The sequence below is a fragment of the Phyllopteryx taeniolatus genome, chromosome 1, assembly GCF_024500385.1.
Source record: "Phyllopteryx taeniolatus isolate TA_2022b chromosome 1, UOR_Ptae_1.2, whole genome shotgun sequence".
In the NCBI taxonomy this organism is placed as follows: domain Eukaryota; kingdom Metazoa; phylum Chordata; class Actinopteri; order Syngnathiformes; family Syngnathidae; genus Phyllopteryx; species Phyllopteryx taeniolatus.
Genome location: NC_084502.1, coordinates 38,835,727 through 38,848,688, shown reverse-complemented (window position 1 = coordinate 38,848,688; position 12,962 = coordinate 38,835,727). Strand labels below are relative to the sequence as shown.

The following is a 12,962-nucleotide window of genomic DNA, read 5'->3' as shown; positions in this document are numbered from 1 at the left end:
CTCTGGATTGGCAGACTGGGGTGGTGGTCCCCCTTTTTAAGAAGGGGGACCGGAGGGTGTGTTCCAACTACAGGGGGATCACACTGCTCAGCCTCCCTGGTAAGGTCTATTCAGGGGTGCTGGAGAGGAGGGTCCGTCGGGAAGTCGAATCTCAGATTCAGGAGGAGCAGTGTGGTTTTCGTCCTGGCCGTGGAACAGTGGACCAGCTCTACACCCTCGGCAGGGTCCTCGAGAGTGCATGGGTGTTCGCCCAACCAGTCTACATGTGTTTTGTGGACTTGGAGAAGGCGTTCCACCGTGTCCCTCGGGGAGTCCTGTGGAGAGTGCTTCGGGAGTATGGGGTACCGAACCCCCTGATACGGGCTGTTCGGTCCCTGTACGACCGGAGTCAGAGTTTGGTCCGCATATCTGGCAGTAAGTCGGACTCGTTCCCGGTGAGGGTTGGACTCCGCCAAGGCTGCCCTTTGTCGCCGATTCTGTTCATAACTTTTATGGACAGAATTTCTAGGCGCAGCCGAGGCGTAGAGGGGGTCCGGTTTGGTGGCCTCAGTATTGCATCTCTGCTTTTTGCAGATGATGTGGTTCTGTTGGCTTCATCAAGCCGTGACCTCCAACTCTCATTGGAGCAGTTCGCAGCCGAGTGTGAAGCGGCTGGGATGAGAATCAGCACCTCCAAATCTGAGACCATGGTCCTCAGTCGGGAAAGGGTGGCATGCCATCTCCAGGTCGGGGATGAGATCCTGCCCCAAGTGGAGGAATTCAAGTATCTTGGGGTCTTGTTCACGAGTGAGGGAAGAATGGAACGGGAGAACGACAGGCGGATCGGTGCAGCGTCTGCAGTGATGCGGACTTTGTATCGGTCCGTTGTGGTAAAGAAAGAGCTAAGCCGAAAGGCGAAGCTCTCAATTTACCGGTCGATCTTCGTTCCTACCCTCACCTATGGTCATGAGCTGTGGGTCGTGACCGAAAGAACAAGATCCCGGATAAAAGCGGCCGAAATGAGTTTCCTCCGCAGGGTGTCCGGGCTCTCCCTTAGAGATAGGGTGAGAAGCTCGGTCATCCGGGAGGATCTCAGAGTAGAGCCGCTGCTCCTCTGCATTGAGAGGAGCCAGATGAGGTGGCTGGGGCATCTGATTCGGATGCCTCCCGGACGCCTCCCTGGTGAGGTGTTCCGGGCATGTCCCACCGGGAGGAGACCCCGGGGACGACCCAGGACACGCTGGAGAGACTACATCCTTCGGCTGGCCTGGGAACGCCTCGGGATCCCCCCGGAAGAGCTGGATGAAGTGGCTGGGGAGAGGGAAGTCTGGGCGTCCCTGCTGAAGCTACTGCCGCCGCGACCCGACCCGGATAAGCGGTAGAGAATGGATGGATGGATGGATGGATGGGCCAGGAAAGAGGTGACACAACTTCTTCCCTCAAAGCCAACACATGAGAGATCAAGTAATCTCGGCTTATATCCAGCGTACCCACGGAAGCCAAATGAACATTTACAGCTTGGTAGAGAGCAGGAGCGGTTGGTGGAAAGGGTAGCGGGCTGCAGGGTGAGGAGGTCACATGTCACCAGCCTATTGGACATGCCTGTGCGCTCCATCAGCAGGTGTGTAAATATGTGTCTTGTTTCACACCACATGTCTGCGGGGCCGCCGGCCACCCCAGATGGGATTTTAAATGCTGCGTTTCATGTGGTAACATTTAGTAGGTTAGTTCACCCCTCATTGCTTACACCATCTGGTGCGCCTCTCAGCTTGTGATGCAGGAAACACTCTTCATCTAACTGCCAAGACCTTTGCAACTCAGTCACAGTTGACACCTCGATTCAGTCTTTTTTTTTTTTTAAGGATGGGGGCCTTTTTATATTTCGGAAGAAATTAGTGAAAACAGGCAACAAGTGTAGGGAAAGCCAAAGTACAAACATGGAGGCAAATTACAAAATGTGATAAACAAGTGATACATGCTTGCACAGTTGGGCCCAGCAGACACTTCCTGATTATTTAAGTCAAGCAACCATGTATTGTTTTTTTCTTTTTACCTGCTGTGATCCACTTCAAATTATGCATTTCTCCTCTAAGATATGTTTTGATTCTGTGCTGGAAAATATGTCACAAGTTGAGCTTAATGTTCTTTTTTCTAAAGCTCATGCCGACTTTGTTCCTCCTCCTCACCTAATTTGTGTTGCGTCTCCTCCTTTTATTGACCTGCTGCCTTTATCTCAATCTGCAGACAGCCGCTGACTGGCCTCCCTGCCCAAATAATGAGGTTTGCATTACCCCCATGAGCCTCCATTTTTTTTTTCATCTCGACAAAATCCATCTTACTGCTTGAAAGGGAGCTGTGTGCATATTCTGTGACACTGCAGGCGCAGATATATTATGGAGCCCTTCAATGTAAAACGAGTACCGTGGGAAATAAAGCAAATACTGTTCAACATAAGAGAACCTTGTAATATGGATCACTTAATAACATTGATCATGTTTCCACATATTGCTAAAACAAATGTGAAATTGTAAAAATCCCATTGCGATTGGAATGAGGAGTATACAACCATATGAAAAATAAAAAGGGTGCAAGTTTGACGTCAGTGCACCTATAGAGGAAGATGAGGAGGAAGGGGGGGTCGACTTTGAGATGACATTGAGGCTGTGTAGATGGGAGTTGAGTCTGCTTGTTGATGTTAGACAGTCGCACAAGAAGGCTGCTGCCCGTGTTGATTCAGCCTCCTCTTCTTCTTCTTCTTCATCCTCCTCTTCTTTTTCTTCCTCCTCTTGGTCTTTTCAGCACTGCTCCCCGGCTGGACAGCTCTTGCGCTTTGGACCTCTTGGACGCTGCATGGTCCCTTTAAGGCTTTTAATGGAAGTAAAACCTATTGATGTTCCAAGACATACTGGGAGTTTACAACTTCATCCACAGGAGGAGGTATCCACGCAGATTCGGGGCAAGCTGCGCATCCTTCACATTCACTCCACGTCCACTGTGAGTATATACGCCAGGTGCTGGCGTATGTCTGTGCGTGCGTGCGCGTGCGTGTGTTGTGCGTGTATGCGTGCGTGTGTTTGTGTTGTGTGTGAAAACAACAAATGCCTAAATGCATGATTGTTATTGTCTTGCTTTTGAGGCAGTGGGTTAATGCACAAGAAATGCGTTTATTGGTTTATGTACGTGTGTGTGTGTTTCCGCGCTCGCGCGTGCGTGTGCGTCTTTGCGCCTCCAAGCTAAATTAAAAAAAAAAAAAAAAGAAAGAAACGAGCACAAAAGGGTCGCCTTTAGTCTGTTGCAAATGTGCAGACATAATGTCAATTGAGCAGTCGCATCATTGTGCGTGTTTTGCTCGTAAGTGGAGGTGCACGGCTCGGACCGATGCGTAAGGCTTTTACGCATTGGACATCCATCCCTTTGTTTCCACGATGTGTTGTGTCTCCCAGCTGGTGTGAGACCTCTCTGCGTGCACACTTTTGCAAGGAGCCTCAGCAGAATCTGCAGGTGGTAATTGGATGACACCTCCTTATTGTGATTCCCATAGGCTCATCTTCGATTTGATTCTGCGCTACTTGAGTTTACGATGATTCTCATCAAAGTTTTTCACCCCCTTATTTTTTATTTATGTGTTTTTCTTGGTTTGTTCGTTTGGTGCATTAAATGACTGACTTTTTTGGTGTCCTGTGAAAATAATTTGACTTTGACTGCCGTTCGTTTATGGGCAATCTGTTGTCTGGGTTCAGTCCAATATGACTTTGTGTATGTGTGCGTTCGATTCTGATATGAATGGATTTTTTTTCTTGTCAAGGGTTGTAATTCACACGAGGTTCTTTAATGTCTGTTTGAAATGTGCATATCAAGGCAAAGCAGACTTGCTTGATTAATTGGTTTCATTGCTCCAAACGAGGAGTGAATTAATGCGATGCAAAATGTGCATCCAGTATTTGTACCCGCGCCCCCCCTGAAAAATTGGACCAACTGCTCTATATTCATCATACCTGCAGGTTAACGGCGACTGACCCTCCGTGTATACGCGGGCTTCTTCTCCACACGCTCGCTCCAAAGGTTTGGTGTGAAAACCGCAAAGCTGTTGTCTACGTGGACCGGTGCTGAAGCCTCCCGTCCGACTGCGAGGGCCTGTGCCAAAGCCAGAGACATGGCGACGAACGGCACCAAAACGGATGGCCAAGTGACTGAACAGAACGAGGTGGCCGCCAATAATGACAAGCCCAAGTCGCTGGACGTCAAGCCCGAAAAGAAGAAAAAGGAGATACCAGACAGAGAAACATGGGGAGGGAAATTTGATTTTCTCCTATCGTGTGTGGGTTATGCAATTGGACTGGGCAACGTGTGGAGGTTTCCATATCTCTGTGGCAAAAACGGTGGAGGTAAACAACCTTTTTCTCGTGCTCCTACAAGCAAACTTCCGCCTCATGATTTCACTCGCACTGACATGCAGGTGATGTTGTGCTGATGTCTGACTTGATCCACTCTTCCATCTCCATCCAGGGGCCTTCTTGATTCCCTATTTTTTGACTCTCATATTTGCTGGGATGCCCTTGTTCCTACTGGAATGCTCCCTGGGTCAATACACCTCAATTGGGGGGCTTGGTGTGTGGAAACTGGCTCCTATGTTTAAAGGTATATAGCTCCTCTCCTGATACATATGCTTCGCAGCACAGTGCTGGATGAAGATATTAACAACTGATCTGAAGAAGCGATCAGCCCACACACACACACACACACACACACACTGATAGTTCAAGTGGCATATTCATGTGTGTGTGTGTGTGTGTGTGTGTGTGTGTGTGTGCGTGCGTGCGTCTGTGCGCGCGCGCATATGTGCGTGACAGGCGTGGGGTTGGCGGCAGCCGTCCTTTCCTTCTGGCTTAACATTTACTACATTGTAATCATTTCCTGGGCTATTTATTACCTATACAACTCCTTCACTGCTGTAAGTACACCTGACAAAGATAAAAGATCAAATCAGGTTGTTAAAGTATCACATTTATGTAATACAGGTGAATTTTTTAAAATGTTTTTTCCAGGACCTACCATGGAGCTCATGCAACAATCCATGGAACACAGAGAAGTGTTACACAAATTACTCCATTGCAGACACCACCAATCTCACCAGTGCAGTGGTGGAGTTTTGGGAGTAAGACGCTCTTTGAATCTCCGAGGTAAAGAAAAGGCCGTCAGGCTGTTTAATAGCTGTACTGTCACTCGCTTTGATTTATAGGCGCAATGTGCATGAAATGACCGATGGCTTGGAAAAACCGGGCCAGATTCGAGTGCCACTCACAATAACGCTGGCCATCGCTTGGGTCCTCGTCTACTTCTGCATCTGGAAAGGGGTCAGCTGGACAGGGAAGGTAAGACGTCCGCATATTTGGATAGCAAGAGCTTTTGTCCCATTAAGGAGGTAGTGTATATGTGACCGGAATGCATTATTAATCAGTCTAAAATTGCCTCATACATGTTTTACAATTCAGTCAGCATTGTCAGGATGAATTTCAAATTAAGAGACAGCAAACAGCTTCGTTCACAATCAAATTGTGCCCAACGGTGGCTCCTCTAATTCTATGCCTCCTGACACTATTAGCAGTGCGTGTGGATCCATGATAGGAGGAGCAAAAAAACAGCCATTGGCCGCAATCTGGGTTTGTCGTGCCCTTTCTCTCAAAGCGGTTTGCCTCCCCTCATGGGCCCACATAGCCAATGTCATGTGACCATGGTAAATAAAAGTAGCCTTAGTCACAATACATCATATTTCCTCTGCACATTTGGCAAATAAATAGCTCGCACGGCGTCATGAATGCACATGGAGAAGAGGAGACGAGCACAGGAAGGCTGCAGCAGCTCTGCTTTGCTAGCTGGCCCTTTGGTCTTGAAGACATTAAGAGCAGGGATGTACAGTACATTTACAGTATATAATTGACTGTGGTAAAAATGAATGGATTGAATGGAATTTCCAAAGGAATGGCAAAATCTTTCACTGACATGAAACAGGAGCTCGGAACATTGTGAATGTTGCCCGAAGACATTGCTGCATTTGTAGCTCAACTTCCATAGCTTTTGCCAGGGGCGTAGTTGGGAGGGTATGAATCTGAATCGGAGTCTAAATTCGTCCCCTCTGTTCCCATCCTCACACTTTTACAGCCATTAAAACAGTTCAAATAATTGTAACATGTCATAACATGGTTTTCCAAGCTGCCCTTGAAGGCATAATGACCAGTCGCCGCACAGGCAATCAATCACACACACAGATGACCAGGCAGACAATTGCTGAAAAATGTGGAGCCAATAAAAAAGAAAAAGAAAAATGTTGAGCAAACCAGCCTGTAAGAGACAAAAAAAAAAAAAAAAACATACACAGTTTTTTTCCAAACAAGCAATGTAAGTTGAGTCAAACCAATTTACAACAAAATACATGGTAACGTAACCATTGAGTGAGTCAGTCATTGTTGTCATAATTATTATCAACCACAGCTTTTTGAGATCAAAAGTTATGAGCCTTTTAATACACTATATGTGTGATTAAGTAAAAAAATTCAATCTGTGAATCTGCTACGGCTTTTTTTTTTTCTTGTGGGAAAACACTAGTGTGAATAAGAGCCCTGATGCCAGTACTAAAACAATATTGTGAACAACAGTATGTTAACTTTCTTGCCGGGTGCAGTATTTTAATGCCAAATAGAAACCTAATCCTAGATTCTGCTCAGAATTTGTGCTCACCAATTTGACCTATTTTTCCAAACTTTCATACTACTACAGCATATGAAGATCAGTTGTGATTTGCACAAGCTGTGATTGATTGCAACATATAAAATCCATGTTTTGAAATAACGTGTAGTAGGTAAATGGTCTGTTTTAATATTCATATTTTCTTGCTCATACTCTATTTCAATTTGTTAAGAATTCTTTATGTGTTTACATTAAAGTTCAGAACAAATTAATTGGACTGATTATTCATTTGCATTTTTATATCACCATGTTCACATACACTAACTCTGGTTGTGAAAAATCGATAATTCGATATGATTTGACTTAGTGTCACATGTTGAGTTTTCGTGATTGTTTCTATTCAGTGTTGCCGTTGGACATTTAATTATCAGTCAACTTATGCTTTGCTGGGATCGTATTTTACCTCAACCAGAGTTTGACAGTTTGGTTATTTAGTTCTTTGGCCACAATTGAGGGGCGCAGTTAAAAGTGAGAGGATGATTCTTTGCACGTTAAAGTTGGCTTACTACTGAACAATTTTCACGCTTCACAGGTCGTTTACTTCTCGGCTACATATCCCTACTTTATGCTCTTCATTCTCTTCATTCGTGGAGTGACCCTGCCTGGAGCAAGAGAGGGAATTTTGTTCTACATCACCCCTGATTTTGAAAAGCTCAAAGAATCAGAGGTAATGTCAAGATCCATAAACACATGCATGAGTGGACAAAGCATTGATCGAAATATTTGTGCTCCTCTCGTCAGGTATGGCTGGACGCGGCAACCCAAATCTTTTTTTCCTACGGATTGGGATTGGGTTCACTTATAGCGCTTGGAAGCTACAACCCATTCAATAATAATGTTTACAGGTGAGACTAACAACACCAGCAACAGCAAAATGTCAACAACAAGTGTGGGTTGATGTTGGTTTATAAGAACAACACGAGACATTTTCTTGCTGTGAGTCTGTGTACTGAAATAAAATAAAGCAGGACTGCAATGTGTGTTTTCTCTGAGTCACATTATTACAAAGTTTTGTTAGTTTCAAATGGATCTACACTCCCCTTTGAATACATCATATACTGTATGTAATATACTGTATTGTTCTGTCCACATACAAAACATGAATTTTCTTTACCTGCTCTTCCTAGAGACTCTATTATTGTGTGCTTCATCAATTCATGCACCAGCATGTTTGCTGGCTTTGTAATCTTCTCCATTGTTGGCTTCATGTCACACGTGACCAAAAAGGACATTGCCGACGTAGCAGCTTCAGGTACCTACCACTGTCAGTGTTTGGGAAAGGTACACCACCAATGGTGCCGCCCTATTTAAACGTTTTCATCATCACTTTCTGCATGCGAATTGACCAGATGCGATTTTGCCATTTGCTGTCCAGGTCCCGGCTTAGCTTTTCTGGCCTACCCTGAGGCTGTAACCCAGTTGCCTGTGTCTCCATTGTGGGCTATTCTGTTCTTCTCCATGCTGCTCATGCTGGGGATCGACAGCCAGGTAAGTGGGCTCAGCAGCAATCTGCTCATTGACTGACCTAAATAATCAAACACAGGTACCCCTACTTGCTGCACAATGAGTATCCAATTTACTTCTTGTGCACAGATGGAACAGTTATGACATTAGCTGTCAAGGTTTTTTAATGCAACTTAAGCACTTCTGTATGCCTGCAGGTTTCACTGCCTGCACTGTCTTTATATTTTTTTCATATCTTGTGATATCACAGTTCAAATGAGGCAACAGAAATCATTGAGGCAGCCATACATTGGTCAATGACCATGTGTTTTAAATGTGATAGAAACATTGATTTTGCATATCGAGAGCTACTCCGTGGCACGGTGGAAGACTGGTTTGCATATCGGCCTCACAGTTCTGACGACCGGGTTCAAATCTGGCCTCGCCTGTGTGGAGTTTGCATGTTCTCCCTGTGCCTGCGTGGGCTTTCCCCGGGCACTCTGGTTTCCTCCCACATTCCAAAAACATGCACGGTAGGTTAATTGAAGACTCTAAATTGCCCGTACTGCAGGTATGAATGTGAGTGTGATTGGTTGTTTGTTTATATGTGCCCTGGGATTGGCTTGCGATCAGTTCAGGGTGCACCCCGCCTCCTGCCCGCAGTTACCTGGGATAGGCTCCAGCATACCCACGACCCTAGTGAGGATAAGCGGTGTAGAAAATGGATGGATGGATAGAATTTACTCCAAAAATGGGCTCCAAGAAGTGCATTTTGGGATCATTCAGATGATCACATTTGTGTTTTTGTGACATGGTTTGCTGCACTCAATGTCATTTGTCATCCTCACTTGTAGCCTGAACACCAAATAAGTCAGATTTAGATTTAGATTAGAAAAAAAATTGCCTACCACAATTGAAATATGATCACTGGAATGGCATCCAGTAGCTAGATATAGAGGGTAATAAAACCACAATTAGCAGTAAAGTACAAATACACAGCAAGGTTTAATTGTTGCACATAATAGCCTTTCATATTTGTCTCTCTGCCTGCTGTTCTGGTCCTTCAGTTCTGCACTGTGGAGGGCTTCATTACTGCTTTAGTAGATGAATTTCCCAGAGTACTTCGAGGTAGACGAGAGATCTTCATCGCAGTCGTCTGCCTGGTGTCTTATTTGATCGGCCTTTCAAACATCACACAGGTACAGCAGGCAGCTTTCTCTCCAAACTGCTATCGTGTGGTATCACGCTGAAATCGCACAACTCCATTTTTCTGCCACCAGGGTGGGATTTATGTGTTCAAACTGTTTGACTACTATTCTGCCAGTGGAATGTGTCTGCTCTTCTTGGTCTTCTTTGAATGCGTCTCCATATCCTGGTGCTACGGTGTGTATCGCTCTTGTGTCAGTAAAACCACGGCATTGTTCATTCATTCAGCAACACACTGTATTAAGTTAGAGGACACTTGAAAAGGGATGAACTTGACGCCTTAGAAGCGTCACCGTTCACCGTCAAGGTTGCGAGCGCTCATTTGTCATCTTGCTGCCCTCATCATCATGCACGACAAACCTGCAGCAAATTGAACTAGATTGGAGATGCATTTTTCACCCTCCATTTATTTGTCTCGCAGGTGTGAACAAGTTCTATGACAACATCGAGGAGATGATTGGCTACAAGCCTTGTGTGTGGTGGAAGATGTGCTGGGTGGTGTTCACCCCCCTCATTGTCGCTGTGCGTGAGATCAGTACACTTGACGTGAAAAATGAAAGAACGTAAAAAGTCAATATTAGCTGCCTGCCTGCCGCCGTTGAGCTGAGATAACAGCACTAGTCATTGGTGTCATGATGCATAAAACGTCTCATGTCTCCCACAGGGGGTGTTCCTGTTCAGCGCCGTACAAATGGTTCCTCTCACGATGGGAGACTATGTGTTCCCTGGCTGGGGTCAGGGAGTGGGCTGGCTCATGGCGCTGTCTTCTATGGTTCTCATACCAGGATACATGATTTACATGTATCTTGGCCTCAAGGGCACCTACAAAGAGGTATGAGGGTTTTATAGTTTGCTTATCTACACTATTACACTATTGTTCGTAACTCCTGTGCATTTTTCTGCCAGCGCCTTCGGATAATGCTTCAGCCTCCAGCAGTTGTCAGGCGACCGCAGGAAAACGGACCTGAGCAGCAGGTGGAAACCAACATTGCTAACCTATCCAGCCCAGCTAATCCAGCTAACCCCGCTAGCCCGACCAATCCGGTACCTGTCAACCCAGCTCCAGTCAATGCAACCAGCCCCGTAGCCCCTGCTAACCCGGCTCCACCCTCCAGTAATGCACCTGCTGCTGCCTCTAGCCCTGTGAAGCCAGCAACAAGTCCCACCATCGTGACCACCATCACCACAACCCCCACCACCACGGCCATTCCGGTCAACCCTGCCACAGCAACAGTCAGTCCAACAAGTCCTTCACCAAACCCAGCTAATCCGACAGAGCCCATTAACCCTCAAAACCCAGCAAGTGTGACCTCTAACCTGACCACTGCTGAGGCCAACGTGTAGACAACAAAGAAACCCTCTTGGAGCATGTAGACAAAAGAGAACATTACAAAGGACTTCCAAGATTTCAATTGATTCACCTACCTCCGAGGGCAATACCTGATTGAAACAGATTTTCCAACCATACTTAATTTTCCTACATTTTCAAGCCAACGATGTCCCATTGTTGGTTTGCATTCTGAAAATATCAGAGACTGTTAGTGTGCACCGATACAACCATAAATCTGAGTATAAAAAATAAAATAAACATACTGTGTAATACTGTGAGAAAAGAAAAAAAACTAAATAGAGCTATAGACTAGAAATTTGTTGAATATCTTCATGAATCGAGTAAATACCTGTGTGAATATAGTAGATAAAGTAGTGAACAAAATTGACATTGCTGACATCAGCAAGGGCTGTGTCAATTTTATCGTGGATGTTTACTAAATCTCACACGGTTGTCTCTTTTCCAAAACGTTGCACTCCGTAAGGCAAACTGAAGGCCAGAGCGCAGTTGAGGAGCTCGTGAGAAAGCACAATGCCAATAAGAAGTTTATGTTTAGAAGTCTGTTGGAGCATTCCAGTCATGTTCGTGTGAGAGAGACTGTTATTTTTCTTTCCTTTTTTTTCAGTAAAACAAAAATAAAAAATAAAAAATAAAAAACTTTTATGTCATGGAGACATTTTTAGAATTCTTTTTAGGAGGTTTTATACTCTTTGTTGTCGATGTGATGGAGGACCAAAATCAATAGGCAGCCACAAGCAAAAACTAGGCCTATGCCATTTTAGCATCTGGTTGGCAGAAGCACAGGGTACGAAGAAGTACAAAAAAAGAAACAACAACAACAGGGTTAAAGAAAGTGATTTACTAACATGGACTTTCCCTTAATCTTGACAGTCAGTCCTGTTTACAATTTGCATGCTTTCCTCAGGAACATCAGTGAAAACTGTCTGAAATTCCTGACAAAAAAAAGTTGGCCTTACGCCAAAACATAAATTTCAACCAAGTCATCGTCTGTTTACGTGACTGGGCACAACAACAACAACAAAAAATGACCACATCGTAAACTGGCACAAGAACCTGGACCAACTCTGTGTTTGAGTCATGACTTTTCTGTTTGTGTATTGATCAGTTATAGTTTGATCAATATGTATTCAGCAATACATATGTAGATGTATAAGTACAGGCCAGTAAGCAAGTGGTCTGTTTCTATTTTTGTTTTTGCTTTATTTGTGAAAAGCACAAAGCTTTAATTTGCCCAGAAGTTTACTATCGCGCGTTAGCACACTGCTCGTTAGCTTCTGCGGCAGCTACTGAGATAAAAGTATCGGGTTTGGAAAGTAACAGTTCTACAGCGAAAAGCAAAACAACCAAGCGGAAACGTGAAATGGCTACAGTTCATGTCCTGTGGATTTTTATTTATTTGTATAAAGTTAATCTACCACAGTTTTCTCTGGAACTTTGTTGTAAATCTGTACTGTGTAAACATGTAACTGTGAATGTCTGTAATACATTGGAAGTTAATGTCTAAATGTTGAAAAAATGGAGTTGCTGTTTTCTGCAATAATATTTTGGCCACAGAAGCTAAAGCACATATCTGACAGAAATATATGAAATGACAATGAAGATACTGATGATTATATTAAAAATAGAAATTATGTCTAGTAAAACCATATTGTTTTGTATATTTTTAACTGTCTCACTGCCTAATGTAAAACATTATATAGACTTGATATGTATTTAAATGGTGTCAAATGATAAAGCACGATTGTTATGTTCTACAAACAGAAAAAGAATGAAAAATAAAGAGTTATAGAAAATATGAAGACAATGTGTGCTAAGTAGCAGTCCCATGGTTTTTCAACACTGTTATCAGGAAGTCAGATGAACTGCTGAAGCCTGCACTAATCAGCCATTGTTCCATCTCGTGATGATTAAAGTATTTCTAATCAATAGTTGATCACATTTGAGGAAATGTGAGACAAATAAAAGCACAATAAGGTGTTAAATTAAAACAAAATCCCTTGTGTATGGGTCTTTTTTGGGGGGGTAGAAACAATGAAATTTTGTTTGAAAATGAATGTTATCAAGCTTAGTTTTAACCCTAAGCGGAAATAAGGCAATGGACAATAAATAATAGAAATAAAAACATCAGGAACAAAAATGTTTGCCGACAGTAAAGCAATGTCTGATAGAGAGACCTGGGCCAACAAGAAAAACATCACCACCAAACAACTCTTGCCACCGGGCCCTGGTGAGCTCACCA

At 44.1% G+C, this 12,962-nt stretch overlaps 1 protein-coding gene across 1 annotated transcript; it reads left to right on the top strand.

Moving 5' to 3' along the window:
• The first annotated feature begins 2,645 nt into the window (after window positions 1–2,645).
• On the top strand, window positions 2,646–12,716 carry LOC133487649 (sodium- and chloride-dependent GABA transporter 1-like). The gene is made up of 15 exons (XM_061794589.1): window positions 2,646–2,973; window positions 3,981–4,364; window positions 4,486–4,617; window positions 4,830–4,930; window positions 5,025–5,134; window positions 5,219–5,351; window positions 7,256–7,390; window positions 7,465–7,568; window positions 7,851–7,975; window positions 8,099–8,211; window positions 9,234–9,365; window positions 9,447–9,549; window positions 9,794–9,894; window positions 10,037–10,204; window positions 10,279–12,716. The coding sequence occupies exons 2-15, from the start codon at window positions 4,133–4,135 to the stop codon at window positions 10,714–10,716; spliced, it is 2,127 nt and encodes a 708-aa protein (XP_061650573.1). The 5' UTR covers window positions 2,646–2,973; window positions 3,981–4,132; the 3' UTR covers window positions 10,717–12,716.
• The last annotated feature ends 246 nt before the right edge of the window (window positions 12,717–12,962 follow it).